The following is a 24,498-nucleotide window of genomic DNA, read 5'->3' on the forward strand; positions in this document are numbered from 1 at the left end:
GCTGCGCGCCCCTGCGGAGGCCGACTTTAGCAGGGCTCGCATGGCTTTTMATAGGCACTCAGCTCTTTTGGGTAACTGCCTGTACCATTTCCCGATACAACACGGGAGGGAGCGCCTAGCACAGCTCCAAACACACCTCAGGCCCAGACCTGGCTGCAGGAGACCATCTACCGTGTGATCAGCAGGCTCAAACACTCACCACTTCCACGCTGGGAAGCGAGGGAGTTCAACCCTCCAAGAAGGCTCAAATGAGTCTGTAGGTGGTGGGACACACCACTTTCCTTCTTCTGATCAAACCCACCTTCTTCCCTACAGCCTGCCTTCATCRAGACGACCGTTCCTCCACACGTACCCACCATATCTCCCAAACAGCTCACCAAGCGGCTGCGTGCAGAAAYGATCAGCGCAGCACCCAAGTCTGCTATCTGACATAACTGGCCTACAGAGCAGCCCCTCGTGTCCATTGCTTTCAGTGTCACAGGATACAAGGTTGTTACGGAAGCGGAAAACCCTTGTGTGCTCTGTTCCAGACAGTTTCCTACAGAATATACATAATTTTGTTATGTGTGTATATATATATATATATATATATATATATATATATATTTATAAAAGGCAACTCTAGACCACTTTAGGACTTTCAAACTTTTAAAAGCCTCTAATCTCTAGCAAAGCAACAAGCGGCATAAATGGTTCAAATGTCCAAACACTGCTGTAAAAATGGACAAGGAATTACTGAGTGAAGGGAGTCATCCACACACATGGTTAAATTTGGACCTCTGTAACTATGGGGTATTTACTGTGCCTGGCAATGTGTAAAAGTAACTACAAAGTTGAACACTAAAAAGTCTCTTCCCCTTTCCTCCTTTCCACTCCCACCTAATATGTGCTTATGCCACTGGAAATTATGCATGCTGGGGGAGAGGAGAATAAATAAACCACAAAGTCATCTGAGGACACCGGTACGCACTAGCACGCTGCTAACCCATCTGCAGCGGGTGCAATTGCACTGCCCTACCTGCCTCAGCAGCAGCCCGCACTTCTCTGCAGCTTCCTCCCTCCCCCGTGCACGCATCTACGATGATTTAACTCTGATGAGTCAGACGTCTGCAGCTTTAAAGCAGRGATCGTTTCCACACACATATGTGCATAACAAAATCATTTAATCCTACTGTTGGAAGTGCCACCGCGCATCCACGTTGCGTCCACCCAACGCTCGCACGGGAACTCAGCTCCACCTACTAYAGGAAGGACGAAGCAACGGCTGCTTCTGCCGAGGAGACAAGTGACTTCAGTTCTTGACAAGCCGTTGTGGAACACATTTATTTTGGGTTCCAACTGTTTATTTCAGCTGAGTTCTTACACTGTTGTTTATACCTTCATCAGTAAGAAAAAAGGAAAAGCTGCAGGATAAAGTGTCATGTGGTGCAACTATTTGTCTCAGAGCAAGGAGACAGTCAAAGCAGTTAAAGCCTGTTAGGTCTCATCCATCAGAAATCAATCTCACCCTCTACCCTATCAACTGCTGCTATAATGCTGGCACTACAAAGGTCATTTGGGTACATCCTGATATATGAAAATTTCTAGTGTTATACTCCAGTATCCATCAATAGAATTGAAAGAAATATATTTAAAAAAATGAAAAAAAGCTTTAGCAATAATGCTAATAGAGTGAAACTTCATTAAGCTTTTTTATTAGTAGCAATAGTAGCATACATGCTATTCTATGCTCCCCTAGGAGCATTAGGAGCAAGATCCATTGACTGAGTGRTAACGCAAGGACGGAGCGAGACCCAGCACAGAACTTCTGCGCCTGTAAAGAGCGAGACAGTAGATGACAGCTAGTGGCTTCAGCACACCAGCAACCTTCCTCACCTCTCATAAGCACCATGTCGATGGGGAAGGGGACATAATAACAATGATTTCATTGAGATCAGGCCAAAGGACCCAGCTAGCCCATATCTTGACAGTGAATAGTAGTGAGCATTTTAGGAAAAGCATATAAAAAACCAGACTGAGCCAATAACATGTGTGTGTGGGGGTTGTGCAGGCACACACACACATACTCCTTCCAGCATTTAGTAGTGTAGGAGTTCTCTCAATATTTACCTACCAGCAGGCTGTCGAGCCTTCTTCACATCTACTGAAAATAAACAGAGGCTAAACCAAGATGTTTGTTTTCCAGGCTGGAAAAACATGTATCTTATGATAAAAATCCCTTACAAAGACTTGATATCTTTTAACCAGCAGTTTTATCATCATAATCCTATGGATGGTCAAAAACATAGGAAGTCTTACTAATTAAAACAATATAAACACAACACAGCATTGAAGAAGAGGCCGATAGCCTGACTCTGTAGCAGGAAAGGGATTAAAAGACTATGACCTAAAGYGTTTTTTCCATTGCTGACAGTTCTGCTTCCTTAGCATTAGTGCTGCAGAACGAGAACTTTTCTTAACTACTGCAAAGTTTTCTCTTTGGTTCACCTCAGAAGTTATTTGGACGCACGAATCGTCCAACAGGACAACAGCTATAGCCACAGATAACTTGCTAACTATATGGAATTTCTCTTCCCTTTTACATCCCTGGAAGTTTCTATCCTTCTGCTATTTCTATCTGTGTGTGCATGAAACCAGATTGGTTCAAATCTCAGCCAGAGGCTTATTGCAAAGCAAACATGTGGCACGTCAAACAAAAATTTGAGACTTATGTTTGATCCAGCTGCAATATGAATTTTTTGTTAATGAAGTGCAAAGARAGAATTATCTACTACCCGTAAGACTATGTTGTCATCTTCTACTAGGATTTCATAGAAAACCCATTTTAACGGGTAGTTCATCTTTTAAGGTGCCAGCAAGTCAATATTGTCTAAGAGAACAGATAGGAAGAATGGTGTTTTGACTCCAAAAAATAAGAGTTTTCCCACTCACAAGCATGAAGCTGCATTATCAGCAGTCTTGGGAATGCACAGAACGTGTAACCATCATCCTTGCCCTAAGTATAGCATCAAATCACAGAACTCTGCACTCAGGGCAAGGCCTTTGTCGCTTGTCCTACCACTGAAGTGGAGCTGGGCCATCTTTTTTGTTTTTTTGAGAGGTTTAGGACATGAATTCGTCTTAGCCTCAGCTTTAAATGATTAGCAGCATTTGAGTATTCAGGCTGAACAGTAACATTTCAATGCAGCAGTAATGAGAACAGGATCAATGAAATTCAACAACAATATTACTGRGTTTGACAGTATTCAGCTATTGCTATCCAAGTCCATCACAAGCTTATTTCTAGACTCATGCAATGCCTCCAAAGCTCTGAAGGTGATAGGTGAGGAAGAAATAGCAATGCTGAGCGCACACCTCAAGTTCAGCTGCTGACACCCTCAAAACCACCAGGCTCATCAGCTACACGTCTGCTCCATTCTTCACTTCTAAGCTTACTGCTCACCTCAGTAGTGGGGAACTGGGGCCCATGACTTCTTTGGGCAGTTGTTTGCTTCACTATCTGCTGGATTTGGATGCAGCAGTGCCAGGGACAATGGGACAGCTCTGCAGAGSTGCAGTGATCACCAAGGAGCCACCAACACACGTGTAGGAGCGGGGAGGACCAAAAAGTAGATGGTAGAGCTCAGTGCTTAGRCTGAAAGCTAAAGAGGAATAGCTGCCTTTTATCCTTTGCCCAAGTTCTGTGAAAACGTGAAAGAGAAGGAAGGAGGCTTGAGAAAYATTTAGAACAACCAGCAAAAGTGTATTCTGCTGCCACACTGAGTCTACAGACCAGTTATGAATACCACAGAACTTTTTTTGCATAGAGTTTTAATCACAATTGCCACACAGGTTTTCAAACACGCACAGAGCAGTTCAAAAATGCTTTTACAAACTCCTTCTGGGCAAAATCTTTTTAGAAGCTCACTTGCGCATTTTTATTGTTACGAAGCAAGGCACTACAGCATGTTATGCAAGGCTGAAAAACACAAACGGCAAGGCTTTTTCRTTTGTTTCTGTATCAGTGAGCACTGCAAATTGGATATTGAGGGTAATGAAAGACTTTAGTGAACATGCACAACCCTATGCCATAAAAGACCAAGTTCTAAAACACAAATTGTTGTATGCCAACAAGTTTATGCTTTCAAGGCTTTTGAGGTTGCAGAGAAATYGCTGTCTGTCGAGAAGGATGTGTTTGCAAGAGGCCAGACACTTCCCTGAACTTCTGCCCCTCTCTCTCTCTCTATCCCTCCCTTCCTTCTCTTTACTGTCACACCATTTTAAGAATACAGAAGGAAAAGAACAGCTCCATTTTTCACCCTGGACTTCTTTCTCAARCAACAGCAAGAAACAACTTACTTTCGGTCCATTATGTCATTCCATTTTCACAAGTTCTTAGGTTAGTTTGGAGATGGTAACCTTGTGGTGCTTTCTGTTTCCCAAGGCAAGGCTGGGATAGTAACAGCAGGCAAGAACTGCCTTAACTTGCACAAAGACACCAGGAGAGAATAATTTGCTTTTAAATTAGAGGAGGGACTTGAACTCCTTTTGGAGACCCAAGTAGGTGCTGTAACTGGAAGGCCAGCTCATACCTGACCCTGACCCAGCAGGAGGCACACAATACCTGTGTGGTAGGAAAAGCAAGACAACTTAGGYCGGATCTGGCAGGATCACAGATAAGAGTTTCCCTTTGGCTGTAGGTTAATGATGTTCAGCTGCAGTTGAGTTAGGTGAGGACATCCCTGCCCCAGCCCTAGCCCAGCTCCTAGCTCCTCATGACCAATTACTCTTCTCATCTTCTCAGACCTGCCAGCRTAACTGCATTTGCAACCATTCCATAACCCAGTTCTGTCGCAAAGATCTGGGTTAAAAGCAAACAACGAAAAAKAAAACCTCTATTATTAAAAATTTAAGCTGACCCAGATGAACAGTGAGAAACAGGCAATAACAACCACTTCCGCTCCTCAACTGAAGACAGAGGAGCACATCTGCCTACAGTCTCAGTTTTATACTCAAGATGTGGACAATCCTCCTTACTTTAAGATGTACAAAATAGTAATATTAGTACCTCATACTTCTTATTACATTAAAGACTTAAACTGATTCCTCTCCCTCCTCCTCTCAACAATTATAATCATTTTTATTTCCTTCTGCTTTGCAACTGAATTTCCATTGTAAAACCTCCTGTTAGCCCTTCCCACATACTAAAGAGAAAAACGTTGAGATGTGATTTATTAGGGAAGGAAACCATTTAAATGCATTATTCATTAAAAACGGGAAAATAAAACTAACAAAGCAACTTTGATCTCTTTCATGATTAATTCATGTGCCAGAAGCCTTCTGCACCATACGTTTTAGAAGCCTTCAAACTATGCTGCACTGGGTATAGAATACAAGCAGTGCTAATGGAGTGACAGCCGTTATAGGTCAAAGTCACCAGCACCAAAATCTTTGAAAAAAGCAGAATTAGCATGCTGGGCAAACAGCRGGGGGATTCTGAACTTTCCCCTGCTCCTGACGCCTCGGGGCTGGCTCATGTGGGTTGAAGCAATCGGCAAATCACATGTTTGGTAGGCAGCTCTGCACTAGGTATTACATCATGCTATTAGCAGGCCCTGCCTACACAGGAAAGCACAAGTTCCACGTTAAATCTATTTTTAACTAAAAGCAATTTAAAGCTATTTTTAAGTAGATACTCTGGGGGCAGCCCTTTTTTGGGGGGGGGGGGGCGGGGGGCATAATATAGTCAGTTTAGGAATAGGAATCAGCCTCTTCAGTATTAAAACAGGAATGTCCATGCAAGGTTTTACACTCAACTAAATCTGCTTAGAATACACACCTTTGTGTTTGATGACTGCAACTTTTCCGCACAGATACAGGCTTAACATCTGGCTCAAAGAGGCAGCACCAGCAAAATATTCATGTGACGTGAGGCAAAATGTACAAAATGTACAAAAGAGAAACAAGGAACAACGGAAAGCCTAATGAAATGTGAGTATCAAGCAGCWGACCCAAAGTTTTGCAGGCATTCTGCAAGTTGCAACCGTATTACTCATCACCACAGCCACAGATAAAAACTCAAAGCTTCCTCATTAGGGACACTGCACCTTTCAGTGGGAAAATAAATCCCAGCCGAAAGCACAACTGGAATCCAGAGAGAAATAAATTACTTGGGAGAATTAATCGATTCAGACAATTTACTTAAACAGCTCCCTTTTTTCTGCTGTCAGGGCCTCCAACTCCTCTCCTATGACAGTCATCAGCGCCTCAGCCTTTCCTCAGTCCTCACTGGCAGGCTGTGTTTGCTTGGAAGGACAACGAGCACATGAATCACCAACAACCTCCCTGCAACAGCTGGATTCTCCTGGTTGACTGGTCACCCAACAGCTCAACAGACTCAACCCAAAGCGGTCCAGCCGCATACTCAGCTTTGATTACACAGCCGTTCCCTCGTACGCCGAGATTTCCATGGGGCAGCTTGCTAATAAGTTCTCCAGTTGCAACAGCCTTGAAAAGCAGGTTGTTTACCATGTCACTCTCTCACACAGGTTCCCCCACGCCCAGGGCTGAACAGAATGCTGTAGCTAAATGTTTACCAGCAGGATTAATTCAGTCTGCTGTCTTCCAGGCTTCTTACTACGATGGAGATGTTTGCCAAAGGGCAGCACCTTTTCTCATGAGGACACAGTCCCCACCTTGGTCACGCGACAGAGAAATAATCCGTCTTCAAGCACTAAGGCTAACGGTAGCATTTGGCTTCATTTCTCAGCCAGTCCTAGAGGACTTTCACAGATGGCACAGACCATTACTGCTCGGCACTGGGCCACGCGCTGCGCTCCTCCGAGTGCTGACAGATTACTCTCGTTTCCCAGAGGGAGTTCCCAGCGGGAGGCTCGCCAGGAGCAGCACTGCCTTTGGAAAACACAGCTGTCCTAGACAGCTTCCCATCCAGCTAACAACTACATGTGATCCACCCCCTTCCCCATCTCCTCCCCAACAGGGTTTTCACACTGAAATACATATTTCTGGATTTATGAGATATAGTTCATCCAATTTCAAAAGCAGATGTCCCAAATTCATAATAATACAGTTTTAGAGATGCCGGGTGCCACCCGGAGAGGGTGTTGCTGGCCTTGGCTCGGATTTCTTTGYACGTACAGAGGGAAAGGTCCCAGCTAATTTCACTAGCTCTGTGACAGCCACCAARACCACTCACCAATCTTGCTGCCTTCCTTGCAGAAGCAAGCCTGTGGTCCTTTCTACAAGGGGTTAGAAGAGCAGTAATAAGTACTTATTCTGCCTCCCCGAGRGCTCTCCCATCTCACTCCTTCTGCTTAATGAGCACTCAGAGGTGGACGTGATTAGAAAGTCACTTTCTCCAAGAGCTTGTGATAGACACCTAGTCTTGCACCTCCTTTCATCTCTTCGCCTTCCCAGTGTCTCTGCGGAGAAGGAACAGCTGTGGAGGGAATTTGTTCAGGCTCAAACGATAAATGTTGAAAATTAGACTGCAGTTTGATGCAACAGTACTCCTTACACTGATTTAAGCAGTCGTACCCCCATACAGCCCCCTGCCTTTGACAAAGCACTCTCCTCCACACAGTTGTCTTTTCAGATGGATCAGTTCCCAAATCTGGTTCACTGTGCACCCCACAAACAGCTGAGYTGGCACAACAAGGGGAGTGAAAACAAGCTGCAAGGAAAATAAGCCAGCCTCCAACGTGCCTTTTGCAGGATCTCTCTGACTACACGCAGGGTTCTCAGCCTTGTATCTCACAGCCCAAACACCCAGTGTGCCGCTGCACTCGCCCTTGTGCGCCCACGGCACTGGGTGCAGGCAGCCACACTGAGCTATGCAATAGCCCTGACATGCAAGCTGCCATCAGCCCTTTTGGATGCGACACTGGGGCCTCTCTGAAGGACCTGTCTTATCCTAGGTTCACATTCGCAGGTGAGATACAGGACCACAGACAACACCAGTAAAAACAYGTGCAGAACCAGAGCGAGGCCCGAGATTCCTTACTTATCCCCCAAGTTGTGCAAGCGGGAGATGAAAAACTTTTCTGCCTTTRTTTTGGCTGGTCTGCAGGTGTGATTGCAGAGACTGTACGCAGACCATACAAGATGGACACATTTTAAACATACAAATTCAGYATTTGCTGACTTTTAAGAGTTTGATTGTGTAGCCTTAGTGATATCCTTCAAATGAAAAGATTTTATTTTTACRACTATTTCCTGAGTTTTCTAAACAAAGAAATCTACCACTAGAAAAAAAAAAGAAAGAAAATTCATCTACTGGAGCTGCAGCAGCCTTTCCTCTTCCCTGTCCTGTTCCTCAGCACAGCTGTGACCTCAGACCCACAGCACTATCCTCTTTTCTTCAAGCTAACAGAAAAATGGCTTACATTAAAGGGCTACCATCTGCTCTGGGCATCCAGCACTAGCRATGGATGGCTACACTTCTTCAACAAGTTTCACAGCTAGACAGCAAAAAAAGAGTTGAGATTTGGAATAAAATATCTGTTCCCGATTCTAACAAGAAACGGGCTTTGCTGCTCACAATTCCTCTGCTGTAGGCTTCCCTTGTCCCTTCTGCTTCTCTTGTTCCCCTATCGTATCTCTGTCCTTACTCCTTGCTTCCTAACTTTATTAATCCTTTGAGCTTCTCTAAGGAAGGGTTCCTCACAATGCCTGTCCACCTCCAGCCATCATCATGACCCATCTGTCCTTCCATTTCTCATTATATTTTTCTCCTTCTTTCCTACAGACTCTTAAAGCTGTATTTTTTCTCTGATGACTTGAGGCGGCATTTGCCCTGTTCACTGTCCTTGCTCCCAGCAGATGGGGCAAGGCGAGCAGGGAACTAGGGACTGCCTACCTAGGCCGCCTGCCTGCCCAGAGCCTTCCTCTGCATCACSTCCTGAGCTCCTCCTCCTCCCTGCCACAGTACTATGTGTTATAACATTTTGAGCTGAGCCAGAGGAGGAATCTGGCTGAAAACCAACTCCCACCTACCTTCAGATTTGCCACCTCTCAGGTCAGCTTCCCAGTCCAACTAACTGGTGCAGAACTGAAGTGGGACACGAGGGCCAGCCCAAGGGAATCCCAAGGGYATCCCTCTCACTGACAGATTCACCCTCAATTATGAAACTGCAGTCTCAGTCCTGGTATCCGTGACCACCCACAGTGTCTACACTGCCAGGAGAACAACCACAGGGGGTGGATCCTGCTCAGTGCAAGTGGCAGGTGGTGTCCACAGCTCTCAAGGTCACACTGATTGCAAGCAATTTTTTCCAGAGGCTCACAAATGGCTGGATTTTCCCAAAGACAGCAGAAGGCATATTGAAACACTGGAGGATCTCTTCTCTCCTAGCCTCTCCTCTGCCAAGTGCGAGGTCACAGGGAAAAAACACTAGGACCTTTTCTATCAAAGCCAGATTTCCATCCAGCATCTCATTCTGGAAGACACTGAATCATCTCTGCTGAAGCATTCCAGAACACAAACAARCAACAACCTTCTCGCTCAGATGGAGGAGCTGGCACTGAAAAATATCAGACTGGGCACACTCTGTAGTAACTGAAAACAGGGGTGTATAAATTGCAAGCACTAGGAATTGTCTCTGAAAACACCACAAGACAAGCTCTGCTTATTACAGCCCAGTGCCATCTCTTCTAATGACAGTGACCATATTCTGCTTGGCTATCAGAGATTTCTCTCACAGAAGCAGTCATCCCATTTTCAAAAGCAAATTAAAGGGTAGAGAAGACAGCAAGCGCATCCTTCAAGCAAAGTCATGCTTATTTAGGGCTACATACAGGTGGCACAATTCCTTGTGCTTCTTTCTACCTTGACATCAAATGGTCCGTCCTAGACGGCTTCCCTCTCAAAGTTTTTCTTGGCTCACCTGAATTGCTTGCTGGGGGCAATTCCCAAGTCTTCACTCCCCCAGGTCTGGCAAAGTGTGGGAATGAAGGGGGAGCACTCTACTTCTGCCACAGTATCTCCAAAATGTGGCAGATTGATACTGTCTGTCATACTTGCAACTGTAGGGCCAACGGGAGCCATGGCTGTGTCTTGCTCCCTGCAAGCACTAATGACAAATAAGTATCTTCCAAATAAATCAAGGTAATTATGTGCTGTGACACAATAGGCTCTTGTTACCGTTCACATCACCTAATGCCAACAGGCCCAATGGGTGTACTYCCACAGTATGTCCAACACTGCAGTCTCTTCCAGAAACCAGAGTTGACAGACCTGGATATTAAATGGGACACAATGTAATTGAATGGAGTGGAGGAGACATTCAACAAATCTGTTTTTYGTATTTTTTGTTGCTTTTTTTTTCTCCCTCCTCTCTTCCAAGGTGTGCTGTGGATTTACAGGGTGACCATGRGTAAGTTACTTGAGCTTTAGGTCAGTCATTTATCTATTTGATCAGTCAGGTACTTCACGAGTTGCAGTCTAGGGGAATTCGAGAACAGCCATGAGCTGTGCTGCCGTACGGGGACACCCTGCCTTCATCCCAGCCCAGAGTGCGATCCAGGTGCTGTTGACCACAATGAGCGTCGAAGGAGATTGCTGTGAAATAGTGCCCTCCACCACAGGGGTAAGCATGGGGTGCTCCCGCACAGGAGGGGACAGGGTGCAGCCACAGTAGCACAGCCCGAACCTCTAAGGGCTTTACACTCTCCTGTCAGYCCACGCTTGCCCATCTGCTCTGCTGTGGCAGAACACCAACTTCAGGGCAGTGCTGTCCTCCAAGGTAAAGCAGATAGATTTAAACTCCTCAGGGAATCACTGTCACTTCTTCCAGGAATCATATTAAAAATCAGGAAAACAACAMCAGAAACAACAACTCTGTTCCTTGTTACAGCCAGGAATGCTGCAATCCCACAGCAGACTGCCAGCTTGCATATTTATATCTAGGTTTCGGAGCCTAGACACAACACAGCCCRCTGAGGAAGTAAAGTTAACCCTGATATTGCTGTTTGTTGCATTTTCACAGTGTCTGGATACCTAAGCAGTTGGCAGGTCTTGACAAGCCATGAATTACTGCTGAAAACCTCTCCACATTACATTTACTGCAATAGTGGTGGAGCTCAAACRGAGCATTTCCAGGAAATAAAGGTGGTCTTGCGGTTAACACAACAGCATGGGATGYTGATTGCTTCCTGGCTCTGCCGTAGAGTCCCACCGTAACACTAAGTCAGCCACTCCATCTTCCCCAGCCTTAGTTCTTCCACCAATCTAGAACCAATGCAGTTGTTTTCCCTTGTAGAATTCTTTTTCTTCCAGTATAAAATTCAGAATTTATCTTTTTATTGTTATTATTTTAAATAGAGGAGTAGGTGAGACAAGARTGCTAAAGAGTACTTGGGGTTCTCTCTGCAACGAGAATTCATGTTTAAAATTCAGTGCTTAAATTCTGAAGACTTTATTAAAAAGAAAACATTCACACTATGCTCCCACTCTAGACAGTAATAATTCTTCGTTATCCCCAAGCTTGTCCACTTTGTCTGTCTGTCAGGGTGAGGCTGTTTCTCATTAAAGGCTTGCCTATACAGCATGTAGCACAGTGACCCCAGCTCAGGTCACTATAAGCTTCAATGGTGCAAGCAGAAGGCAGTGCTGAGGAAGATGTAGTCCTGCCTCAATTCCCAATGGTATTTCATAGCCCAGGGGATGTTTCTCAAAAAAACCTGAAGGCACCTCCCCCGGAAAAGGATCTCCAAGTGTTTTTTTGTGGCCTCCTTAACTCTGAAATTCTCTCCTGGGATCTTCAGCATTGCCAAGCAGCTTTAATGTCCTTGTGCTTAACTCTGAGATTTAGTGGCACTGACAGAGCCAGTCTTGCTCCCCCTTGCTCAGCTGACACAGCTTCCTTGGAGTGTGAGGGCACAGAGTCTGACCTTCAGGAGAGCGATAGCTGCTCGGGACTTTGAGATCAGCATCTAGAACTTGCCTCCTCCTTTTTACCTTGATTGACATATTCCAACATGGTTGGAGATCCAGCCAAGGCCATCTGCCTCCTACATAGAGATGCATAGCAGCTCTGGCCGACAATCTCCTAGTCCCTGTAAGGGCTCCCTCCTCTCAACAGGGCGTTGAGGGTGGACTCTTTCCCAGGAGACTCAGCATTGCTCTTACCCACTACCATCAGTGGGAGCAGAGCTGAGCCATCACAAGGTGATGGGTCTGGAAGACCCTTGCCCAAAATGCATGTGTGTGACCAATGCAAAGCCATTAGGCATTGAAAAGCGCTTTGTGAACTCCTTTTCTAAAATACAAGGGATAGGAAGGATTGGAAGGGATGTGGAAAAACACTTTCCAAACACAAGACTGAGATAGCCATAAGCTCTTTGTGTTCTGAGCCTGTGAAGGAAAGACAGCAAAACTTTCTTCATCCCACTCTGCTCTGATATCATTTAGGTCAGGAGTTTCCCTGAACAGAGGTTAGTGCCTTATGAAAAGGTTTATACATGCCCTACAGTTCTCCCAGTTGGGCTAATAACCCAGAAGACAGTTACTAGCCAAGTGGCCTGACTAACTAAGTGCTGCGAATAGGGCATTCTCCATTACTGGCTCCTAATTCCAAGGAATTACTCTCTTGACTTTAAAAAGCAGTCTGAAAACTCATTACTACAGTTTACAAAGGAGCAGTAAACATCTTTTTTCTCCCTGTTGAGCAAGAAGCTGGGAACGCATCTGCAATACAGGTTTTATGGGGCTGAGAAGCCAYGTTACAGTACCGAGCAAGCATACTACCTTGTTAGCACAAAGGCTATATAACTTAAGATTTTAAGGCTSCAAATCTTCACAGGAGCCTAACTGGGGACATGCTATTTAAGACAAAATCCACTTCACATGAGAGAAAGGTATTCTAAGAAAAACAACAGGACATGCAGCGCTCGAGAACAAACCATTCCAAATACATCATATGACAGTTGCAAACCAAAGTATTTCCTGCTTTAGAGGTAGGTTCAGGCTTCCTCGCTGCTGCAAAGTCTACCTATATTAAATATTTAGCAAYGGGTGCTAAATCTGCTCTACCAAGTCACTTGGCTTTTCAATATTCTCTTTGTTCTATTTCTTGCCCAGAACTCAAATTTGTCTCTGTCTTTCCTGACGCTGAAAGAAAAGAAACAACCATTACTTACCTCACAACGGTGAAATTAAAATTAAACTTCAAGCCAGAATTATCACATTGAGTGGCAATGTCAAAAAAAAAAAAAAAAAGAAAAGTGAAATTGCAAGAATTTGAAGCACTCAAATAGAAGCACCTCTATTTTCTCCAGGGCTTACTTCATTCATTAACTTAGTCAGATAATTACTTTGTATTAAGTTCATTAGCTTTGCTCAAAATGAAAAAGAGCAAATAGCAAGTGAGGTGGCTACATCAGGGCATAGTGCTACACCTTGTAGGCAAAGCAGCCAGGGGACTAGGCTTCTTTGGGGACTCGAGTATTGCAAGGGAGAGAAGGTTCATGCCATCCTTCAGGCATACATGTGGGGCCTCTGCACTGACCTCGCTGCAGCAAAACACACTGGCCTATGCGTAATTTCCTGCTCTTGAGTAGCTCCACTAACTTCTTACCGGTGTCCAGAAGCAAAAATAACGAGTAATTAACCCATACTCATGGCAAAAGATTTTATTCTAAATCATTTGACTCTCCTCAAGAAGGAAATAATTAATGGCTTGCCCTTTTACAGCTCAGGCTGGTATTCAGTAGCATAGAGAGAGAAGCAATGAAGAGCAGGTCTGAGTTCATGCAACCAACACTGACTACGCAACACTCGCTYAGGGCGCCCTGACAGCATCGCAGGGTCACTTGCTGGGAACAGCACAAGCCCCAAGAACAGCATCTCCCCAAAGGCACCAGGTCATCTTCAACCAGTGCTGGGGGATCTGGGTGGTGCCCTGTGAAAGCCATGCCATCAAGCCACTCCTGGGGGAAATACAGAGAAATTGGGCTTAACGGTATTCAGACGTGCTACATGGAAGTGCTTCTAGACAACAGCTTGTTAATACCAAGGATATTTCACATGCTTCCCACTAGCAAAAAGGAAGAAGATCCTACTCAGAAGTTAACTGAGAAATAGATACAGCAAAGGCGAGAAGAGGAGGAACATCAGGTGACTGTATGCGCTAAGCAGCACTAACTGTATTAGAGAGCATTAAAGCCAAAATTTTCCTTTAAAGGTAGCTTAAAACACAGTCAAAATCTCGTGGATTAATTCAGAGATCCTGGCTCATTTAAGTCACCACACAGAGGACACCTGGAGTTCAGTAAAACCACAGTTCCTCTGGTCCTGAGGGCCCTGGGCAGAGCTCCCCAGGAATGGTTAAATATAGTGATTCGAGGGAAGGAGGGGAGAGGAGGGGGGGGGGAGAAATCCTAAGCAATGCCTCAAATTTGGCACACAAAAATTGGTCATCACTTTCTGTATGAAACAGCCTGTGAAGCAAAACAGGTCCTAGGTCAATCAGAAAGGATCACAAGAGGACAGCACGTTTCCTTCCATCGCGACGGGTGCCGGGAGCGGTGAAGATGCCCACCTGGCTGCTCCGGGCAATGATCTCGCAGCASCTGCAGAAATTCGGCCACGTTTGTGAGAGGTAATCTCCACCCAAGGTAAGGAGATTTTAATTTTACCTAGGAAACGTCAACTGAATGAGGGGAGTTAATATAAYCAGATAACGCTAAGCACAGAAATAAATATATCCAGTATAGAAAATAAAGATAGGCAGGGATAATTTAGCTAATCCTCCCTCTTCTTATTGCTCTGTTCCTCCCTCCCCTGGAAAAATTGCATGYGCTGTTAACCAGGAAAACCCTGCATATTTACATGTCTCAAAATAGCAGGTTAAGAYTAAAAGACAGAAGAGCCATTGTCCCAGGAGTTTCCGTTTAAGGAAGAAATAGGCTTCAAGAGAAAATAATTTAGTTCATTTAAAAATCAGCTTGAAGTTGCTGAAGGAGCTCTTATCTTTTTTTGCTAAGAAATATCACTGAGATGCCCACTGGAGGAGGAAAGGTCTGAGAATAAAGTAATAACGCCAGTGCTACGAGATGACCATCAGCACAGCATTGGACTTTAAAATAAGCAAGTAAACACAAACACTTTGCACAGCCTTACACCCTGCTGATGCAGCCTTTCGGGGGCTCTTACCAGAACAGAGGAAGATCCTGCTGGACAATTTTGGAAATCCTACGTAGGGGCTTCCAAACACAGCACTGCCACTCCTCTACATGCCACAGAAAACAGTTCAGAAGGTCGGGGATAGATGGGCATGTAAGAATTCACAAAGGACTAATTTTCTTCCGCATGTTTCCAAGTTTCCACTTTCCATACTGCACTCATCCTTCCCAGCATATGAATGTTTCTTTCAGATACAGTGTGTGTGGTCACATAAGTATCACGCTTTTCCTCCACTCCCTCTATTGCTAAGGTAGAACCACGTTACATTTTTGGTCAAAACAGCTTTTGACCAAACAAAAAACAACCACTTCCAAAGCTAAAGAAAGGACCAGTGGCCAATTTCACTGCAGACGACTATTTTGGGCAAGCTTTCTAGGACAACAAAACAATTCAGTCTCAGGTGGACTTGACATAATTTTACTGACCTCTGAACTTCAGAGCTTGGAGGGTTTTTTGTTTGTTTTTCAGAGTTGGGGAGGAAGCACCTTAGCCAGTTTTTTGGGCTTTAACTTGCGTAAAGTTACATGAAGGTGGTTGGGATCCAGTGAATCTGGCTATTTCCCTAATCACACAACTAGCTTAGGAAAAAAACCCTCTGAAATAATTTATCTGTTGCAAATCAGCRTAAGAACAAACAGTAGGCATCAACCCCTCTGTGTGTGCAAGTGAGAGCTTGCAGAGCCTTTCTCAGAGGAAGATGCTCACCAAAGTTCACACTACCTCCATTACACTATCTTTCTATCCCTGCAGTCTGGTGAAAGCAATGGTGAAGAGCTGCTACCTAAATACATGAGTGCCTCTAAGAGCTGGTCTACAGACACCACTATACTGCTCTTTTTACCTGCTTTTTAAGTGGCTTTTTCTGCAGCATCATGTCACTTGATAGACATATTTCAGAGCAGGAAATGCAATGAATTACATGCTTATCAAATCAAGAGTCAAGAAAACAATCARAAGTCTGAAAAAACACACTGCTTGAAACACCATGTAGGTCTTCAAGCTACATTGCTAAGATCTAATGTGAGCTACTGGCCTAGTCAGTTGGGTTTTATATATTCCCATGGATAGATGCACAGAGCTTTCAAGCAGTCGCTGCCAAGTTAGCCATAGTTTGTAGTGACAATGTGGTTATAGCTGCCCTCTTGATTAAGGTAAGTAAGTGAGAGGCTACTTTTTGTGCTTTCAGGTTGAGRGCTATTCCCAGTCTTTTTTCCAAGAATTTAATTTTTAGGTAGAACTCAGAGGCTCCATATTTCCAGGAAAAAAAAAAAGAGAGAGAGAGAGAAAGTAAAGAAAATAAAACAAAACATGATGTTATGGGGGGAGGGGGCAAACCTCACGATTTTTGAGAAGGAAACCTCTCCCTGACTGATGTCTCTATTTCTTATTGATTGGGAAAACTCAGTATCCACATTTAGACTTGCTTCGGATAATGCCCATATGCCCATTTTTGGAAACTCTAAACGTACCCACACATGGGACTAACCAGTCAAGAAAAGTCCCAAGAACCATCTTTGACTCTTCCTRTTTTGTAAGTCCTCACATCCTCAACAAGTAAAAGGAATAAGTAAAYTATTTCCAGCATTTCCCATTTTCCTCTGAAAGAAGTACAAACATTGGGGTTTTCCATCTTTTGCCTTTAAGACATTGTGAGCAAGATGCCTTAACAGCTTAGCCACCAGCATAGTTGTACAAGTTTGAATTTTTGGATTTATCACAGAGTGGTTGAGGTTGGAAGGGACCTCTGGAGATTATCTAGTCCAGCCTCCCTGCTCAAGCAGAGCCACCTAGAGYACATTGCACAGGACCATGTCCAGGTGGGTTTTGAATATCTCCAGAGAAGGAGACTCCATAACCTCTCTAGGCAACCTGTTCCAGTGCTCTGTCACTCAAGTCCGCCATCCCTAGTCAACACTGCTTTAAATGGTTATCTCCTCTCAAAAAGCATGGCAATCTTTTGCATGGATGGAAACTAGCATTCATTAAAAAAAGCCTTGTAGTTTTTTGATCCCAGCACCTCCCTCTTTCTATCATCTGCTCTGTCATTAGCAATTAAAACCAACTTTTAAGGTCCTTTTTACCTCTATCCTGCCCAAGAGCCATTGCCTCCAAACCTGCAACAAGTCACACTTCCACTTCCCCCTAGCACACCTTTGCACTCTCCCCCTTTTCCTGTTACAAATAGAAAGCTTTTCTCAAATTAACTTTAAAAAGCCATTTTCATGTCTCCCTACTATGCCTGTCAAAGCATGCTTCTAGGAAATGCCTTCTTAGAGAAAAATGCATTCTTATTTTACAAGTAAGAGAACAAAAGGTGCAGTGAGATGATGCAGCCTGCCTAAGTTTACTTGGAAAGTGAACTTTGTCACTGGGAAGCCAAACTGTGGTCTTCTTAGCCCTACTCCAGCAGTGTCCTACTGAAAGGCTGTTGTTTTCCCTCCATCTCTTTTCCCTGACCGTTCAAGAACAAGGGTAACAGACTGAATCAGTGTTGTAGTGATCAGTGTGTTGTTTTTCCTCTGCTTGTTAAACCATGTCGTTTGACTTCCTGCATCAGTCRTACCCCCAAGAGTAACAGAGCACTCCACAGACAGACAAAGCCCTGCTCACCGCAGCCTTTGCTCACACCGGTCCTTCCCCAGCAGCAACACGCTTGCTGTAAAGCTGTATTTGGAGACGGGCTGCTGACACCACTAGTCCCCACCTCCTGAGGCCCATGCCAGCAGGCGTTTGGCCATCGTTGCTGCTACTGACCTGGTCTGCTGCTCTGAGCCATCTCTGCATTAAGCATCCCCTCCCCTGTATACCCACATCCTCTTTCTCCTCAACTAGTATGTCCCAYACTTCATCCAATGCATCAGGATTTGCAGAACAGCTCTACATTTAGACACATCTAAGACAACATATTAGCCTAGGTGCTAAGCCACAAAGAAAAGCCAGTGAAAGCTGGGAACAAGTTAACTCCTCACAGCAACTCTGGGCATCAGACCCTTTCTCTAGCCCTGGTTACCAAACAGGAGATAATGGCATCAAAAAGGTGGTTAAAGCTCCTTCCATGTCTTGCAAGACTGTTCAAACTGTTGCTGCTCCTCCTTCTGGATAGCAGCAGTCAGGAAAGTCAAGAGGCCTTGGGTGTATTTGGCATTCCTTGCAAAAACACACATTTCYCCCCTCCAACCTGGATTTTAAATAGAGTCACAATAGTCCAACTACATGCAAGAATCTTCTGGTACTACAGAGTCCTGTGCAGATATCAGTGCTTGACATTTCTAGGGGACTGGAGGCCTCCCTGGAAATCCTTACTTGGCCCTCAAGTGCAGCTTAGTTACAGGTTGGCCTGGGCTTGAACACTTTAAATGGCCACAGCTATCCTGCAACAAGGAGCAGGGCATGCCTGAGGTACACATCACCCAAAGAAAACTGAAAGCTTCACTAGTTCCTCTGATGCACCAGCTGCCTATCAAGCAGCTGTCCAGGTCCAAAGCACATTGGGTTGGCAGGCTCAGGAAGAGGGGAACAGCCTCCCAAAAAGGGTCAAAGTAAGTCACAAGACTATATTCAAACGTACTTTTGAAAATGAGGAGAGAAGCTTTGAAACACTTTGTCCCAGACATCTGGTACCCGCGAACTGCATCAACGACTACACAGGAGGACAGAGCTCTTCCGTAACCCACAAAGCGATGACCACTCCAGCTTGATCCCTCCTCAYGTCCAAGGCTGAGCACAGACACAGCGGAGCGAGCTGCCTGTGCTCTACCCCCCAACACAACCTTCACACCAAGCAATGAATCTGAATGACAGGATGAGAGAGAGCATYGAAGCCCAGCTCTCCAAGACTGCTGGTCAAGGGCAGCGAAGCAGACCCTGCCTTGGCTCTTCGTTTTCTTCGTACTTACTGCACGGTTCTTTGTTGTTATTCATTTAAGCTGCAGTCTCAACTTGTTAGTTTGTGGGAGGGTATTTACTGTATAAAAGCCATCTCGCTTTTTCAGAGCCCTATTCCAGGTTTCCTGCGTTCCTACAGCGGAGCTCACATCCACACTCAAGTATGAGTTCACTGTTATTAGGATAAACAGGGAAATTTAAAACATCACACTATTAAAAAAAAAAAAGTAGGTATGGAAATAAAAACCTGCCAGGAAAGGGCCAGTGGACATTTTTTTCAGGGGAGCTTTTGCATTAAGAAACTTTTCAGTTTCCAAGGCAAAGGAAACTCTGGAAAGAGAAATACATATGAAGTAGGTGGGAATCATTATAGAATAAAAATCATCCAGATGTTTTAAACATGCTCTACATGCTCCTTATCTTGTCCTTCAAGAGGCACCCAGGTGAAAAGCACACGTGCCAAAACCAATCCATTTGAAGGACAACTTCAGATAAATAAATCGGGCAGGAATCAACTCCCTGGGTGCAAGATCGGAGCGGTAACAGACCAGATGGCAAACAGAGTAAGAGGTTAACAACAGCCCCTTCAACGTTCCCCTCGCTGCTCCGGAAAGCTCCGGCGTGCGACAGTGCGCGACCCGCATGAAGACCCCTAATCTCTCTCACAATACTTGCCAACRGACCCCAATAATACATACCAAAGCAGAGCTCTTAACGAAAAAAAGCCAAAATAATTCCCTTACCTTCCATGAAGCTGCCTGTAAGAGTTATGACCACAAACACTTTGCCTTCTGGCTCCAAATCCACCTGAAAAAGTAAATGAAATGTTAAAAGGCTGTTCAGGGCAAAGACTATTCTTCGGATTTTGCATGACAAACGCAGCCATTATTTGATAATATATGAAGCTATGCATCTTTGCGTACGCAACCCAAATTTTTCAGAAATACTGAGCATCCGTGGCTTAAATCACTCAGCACTGCTGGGAACAAGGAATAATCCAGTTCCGTATTCTTYAAGGAGCCCTGAATGTTGAACCATCTCAACCTTGCAGGAGGAAATAAAGATTAAAACAACAGAAATTGTTAATAGTGTTCCAGTTTGTCAGGTAAGTGAAGGAGAAGTAATACTGAACGCACAGAATTATTTTTAAAAAAGTATCTGATGAATTGTGTGTGTATTTCCTCCCTATTATATTTTATCCCATGGAATTTGTTTCAGGCTCTGGAAATGCCATCGGTGCTGGAAGTAAACGCCTGTTCCTTACATAAATCACCTTTTGTCCTTAAACCACAGAAAATAGGAACTCGATAGTGCTGTTACCTAAATACCTGTCATTTAATCTAAATTAGACAGGGATACAGAATATAGTTTTAGGGATCAGAGATTCAATCTCTGCATCAGTCAGCTTGCCCTTGAAAGGACGTATTTATTTTTTGGTTAACAGATTTTTCATTTTTAGTTACATTTTTTAATTATGGTTCTGCTTTTGTTTTTTGCTCACCAACTAACTTTCAGCAAAATTGCAGCTAAGAATCCCAGCACTTCAAATCAGGCTGTCACACAAAACCTCCATTAGAGGGGAAAAAAAAGACAAAATATCTCACTAAACTGCAAGGATAAAATTAGCAAAGAGAAGCTTCACACCACATGGGTACTGATAATCTGTGCAGAACAGAATTTGTGAAAATAGAGCTCTCCRAAGGAATGACTGAACATGACAATTTCCAACTGTTTTTGCTTTTATACAGTCATCTTTCCCCTGGTTAGAAAGAAATCAAAGCAAGCCTTCTACCTCAGCAATACAAAGTTTCACCGTGGAGGTGTGCAGAACTTAATACTCCTCAGCGCACACTTGACAGAGCAGGAAGATACTTTCCCAGTCCTGCAAGAAGGGAGGATGAGCCCAGGTCACCCGTTTTGTCTCATCTTTCCAGCACTTTGTTTCCTCTCTAACACACACATCACATCAAATGTGACAGCTTTTCCTTGCCTCAGTCGTAGTCACATCATTGGATCCTAACTGAGAACCACCATAAGCCTGAAGAGCCAACACCGTAAGGTCGCCCTCAAAGCTACAGCGTATGGACCACTGCTAATCCAGACAATATTTACTATTTTGTTGCTAAGGTAGAGAATTGTTTTAAACTATTCGGAATTTGTTAGCATGTGCACAGCTAATATTTYCACAGAAAGGATGAGAGAATATACTGTTTACCCAACTTCAGCTGTCATGGTACTTCACAGACTAGAACTGACCAGCTCTATCAGCARGGCTCACAAAACAGGAAAATTAGAGCTGCTTGGGAAAATCCTACCAATTGATGATTTTATGGACACCATTGGAAACCAATAAAATACTCAGCTTTGAGTCAATACTAATTGTCACGTTTGCTTGGGCTGCTTACTGTGCTGGCATAAGGAAGCTGTGTTTGAAGAGCCTTCTGTCTTCAATAAATAACACAGAAGACATTCTCCAGACAAAATGGTGCAGTGATATCATGCACCATTTTTGCCTAAAATCTAATTCACTGGGAAGATGTACAGCTTTGTAAAGAAATGTTTCTTTCAAAAAAAAAAAAAAAAAAAAAAAAAAAAAAAAAAAAAAAAAAAAACACATACACACACACAACTCTTCTACAATAACTCAGACTGATTTATGGGATACCAAGACTTCAAATTTTATGGACAAGTTCTTGTTCATTTAGGTTTCCAAAACCATTTTTCAGTTCATATCATTTTTCTGCTAATCTCCACAGACAGGGTATGTTAGACTCCTGCTTCCACATTCACAAGGRGGATCTTTCCTCACTTCTCCTGAAATACATAGTCCCCAGTGGGACGCAGAGCACTGCGGTCCTTATTCCATGTCAAAAATAAAGGTCTGGCAGGATACAGACAGGCAGCTTGAGGCCATTTGACACAACAAAAACATCATCCACCTTTGACACAGYGTACAAACAAAAATTGGTCCAAACTCTTTGCAACGCACCTTGTACTCCTTCCCTGCAAATGAGATTCCTCTGCGCAGGGGGTAGCATGCAGCCTTGCAAAACAAAGCAAATTTTGCGAGCGATAGCAGGAGATCTGTGATGGTTATGAAATGTTCTCTCCCCTCTCCAGACTCCRGGATTAAAGACCATTCAAATCCAGCCACCGATTAAGCAGCCTTGCTTATATTATACCACAGCTCAAGAATAAAGAGAATCTAGCCATACTCAAGACCTTCTRATAGTATGTGATAGTAGGATCTAATGAGACATTACAGCGGAAAGCCTCCAAAACACGGACTGAAGCCCGAGGATGCCAGGTGCTGTGGAAGCAGAACATGCCTTGGGTACCTCAACAACTTGGGTATACCAACCAACAACCAAGAYTCAGTTAGTGATTTCTGCTGCCTGTGTTACACAAGAGGTTAACCCAGACAGTCGCAACAGTCATCAATTTAATGCCATAGAGACTATCAATTAAAAAAATACAATTAATTAAAAATAATTGACTGCTGATAAAAGTTTGAATTTTGGACTTGCCACGTTCTCCTTTAGAGATGAATTTTGACCAGCCAAGTTGCAGCCACAGTAATATCTGAGAGCAAGTCACCGATACGTGGGAGGTAACTAAAACACAGTAATCTTTGACCTCRGAAACCGAAAGGAAAATGGTGTTTTAATCTTTGTTGTCAGACCGGCCCCTGAGAAGCCATGCCAGCACAGACGAGCAAGCAGCTCCCTGACTACAACGAGCACCTGATGGGACACGTTTCCTTTCTGCATCGCCCAGGCCCCTTGGAAGGCCACGCAGCGTGGAGAGGGCTCGTGCTGGTGGCTGTCACCACCTGTCAGCTCCTCACGCTTGCTGGTTGGGTGCCTGCAACGCCCTTAAAATCAGACGGACATCCATGCGCTGAGTTGGTGAACGCAGCTAGCGGCGTGCTGAACGGAGGCCCAGGGCCGAAGCTCTGCGGTCCTCGCCGCGGGGTTCCCGGCATTCCTGTCCACGCTTTGCGCCTTTACAGCTGCGCTGCAAAGCATGGGAGCAGCAACAGAAAGCATGTACGCTTCAGGATAGCTCTACAGACCTGGAAAACAGCTTTTTTTGTACCGTGGCAGCCACATTAGGGCACAAAGAAACACGCCCGTATGGCTTAAGCCAGCCACCCGCAGCTGGGTGAAGAAGAAACATCCACTAGCAGGGTAGTCGTAGCCTACTTCTTCCCAGAATGGAGAAACTCCTAATAGGAGCCCAGGTTCATCTGTTTCAGTCCCCAAGAGCATCACCAGCACATTCTTTCAAAGAACAAGATTTCTCGCTACGCGCTGTCATTAAATGCGAGTGGAGCACTTCAAAAGGAGGCAGCTGCCAAAGGACTGGCCCTCCAGCCACGGAAGGGATAACCCCATGGAGCAACGGCTGCCTGGCTGGCAGCCCGGCCCCGGGCGCGCGCCGGCAGGGCTCCTGCGCCGGCGGTACCTCCCATCGTCCGAGAACGCCCTCGGGACTCGGCCCCTGCAGCAGCCCTGCCCTGTAGCACAAACACCGCGCCAGTTCTGCTTCTTGCTGCTTCTTTTTTCCTATTTCRCCCCAGCATTGGTATTGGCTGCTTGAAGTCAAAACCTGACATTTCTGCAGAGAAGCAGGAGTCACAATTTTATCCTTTCCAGAATTGTTAGACCGGGTGATCGGTCTGGGTGAAAGATAAAGCTGATGCAGATCATCTCTCACATACACACACACACACACACACACACAGAAAAAGAGCGGCTCAGAGAACCTCAACAGTCTGAAGGCGGCAAGGACAAAGCTAAACAGAAACATGACCATCTGCATGTATTTGACTGTAACAGAGAGTAATAAGTGGCATTTAAAAAGTGTGCATATATAGGGTTTCCTAAAGCCATCATCTATTTGGTACGGAATATTTTCCCTTAGGCAATTGTAGAATACTGCCTGGAAAGTTTAGTATTAGAGTAGGAAATAAGCCACAGGGGAAGAAGTCTTTCTACACCAGCACAAGCAAGGGAAAAGTCCTTTCCCCACCACTAGCATGATATTGGGAATGCTACGAGGTGCTACAAGGAAATTGGACTAAACTGACGGCATGCAGCAGGATGAACAGCCCACACCACGCAGCATCGCAGCAGCGGCGTGCGTCGCCGTAAACAGTAATCATCCTCCCCACGCACTGGTGCTCTCATCCGCAGCTTGCTCCCGCAGGAAATAACTGGAAGAAAAACACCGACACACTGGCTGTTTTAGAGTAGCTCTAAGCCGCCGAGTTCCAGCTAACCGGAAGAGGAACACGTGCTCGCCCGCGTACCAAAACCTTTAACCATGGCTCTCTTCTGTTCCGAGGAGGTGGAAGACACCTTGCTTCTCCACACGTGGACAGGAGCGGAGAAGATTGGCTGTTCAGCTCAGTAGAGCTGCAAGTACAA

The 24,498-nt window shown here is 44.7% G+C and overlaps 1 protein-coding gene across 1 annotated transcript in view; it reads right to left on the reverse strand.

Annotated features, from left to right (window-relative positions):
• Positions 1-24,498, reverse strand: part of PRKCH (protein kinase C eta) — a 117,490-nt gene that overhangs the window by 69,803 nt on the left and 23,189 nt on the right. The window contains exon 2 of the mRNA XM_085315041.1: positions 19,810-19,873. Coding sequence (XP_085171167.1) covers positions 19,810-19,873 — 64 coding nt within the window. The remainder of the gene's footprint in view (positions 1-19,809; positions 19,874-24,498) is intronic.

This window comes from Rhea americana, unplaced genomic scaffold (genome assembly GCF_003343005.1).
Source record: "Rhea americana isolate MKP2758 unplaced genomic scaffold, rheAme1 scaffold_42, whole genome shotgun sequence".
NCBI lineage: Eukaryota > Metazoa > Chordata > Aves > Rheiformes > Rheidae > Rhea > Rhea americana.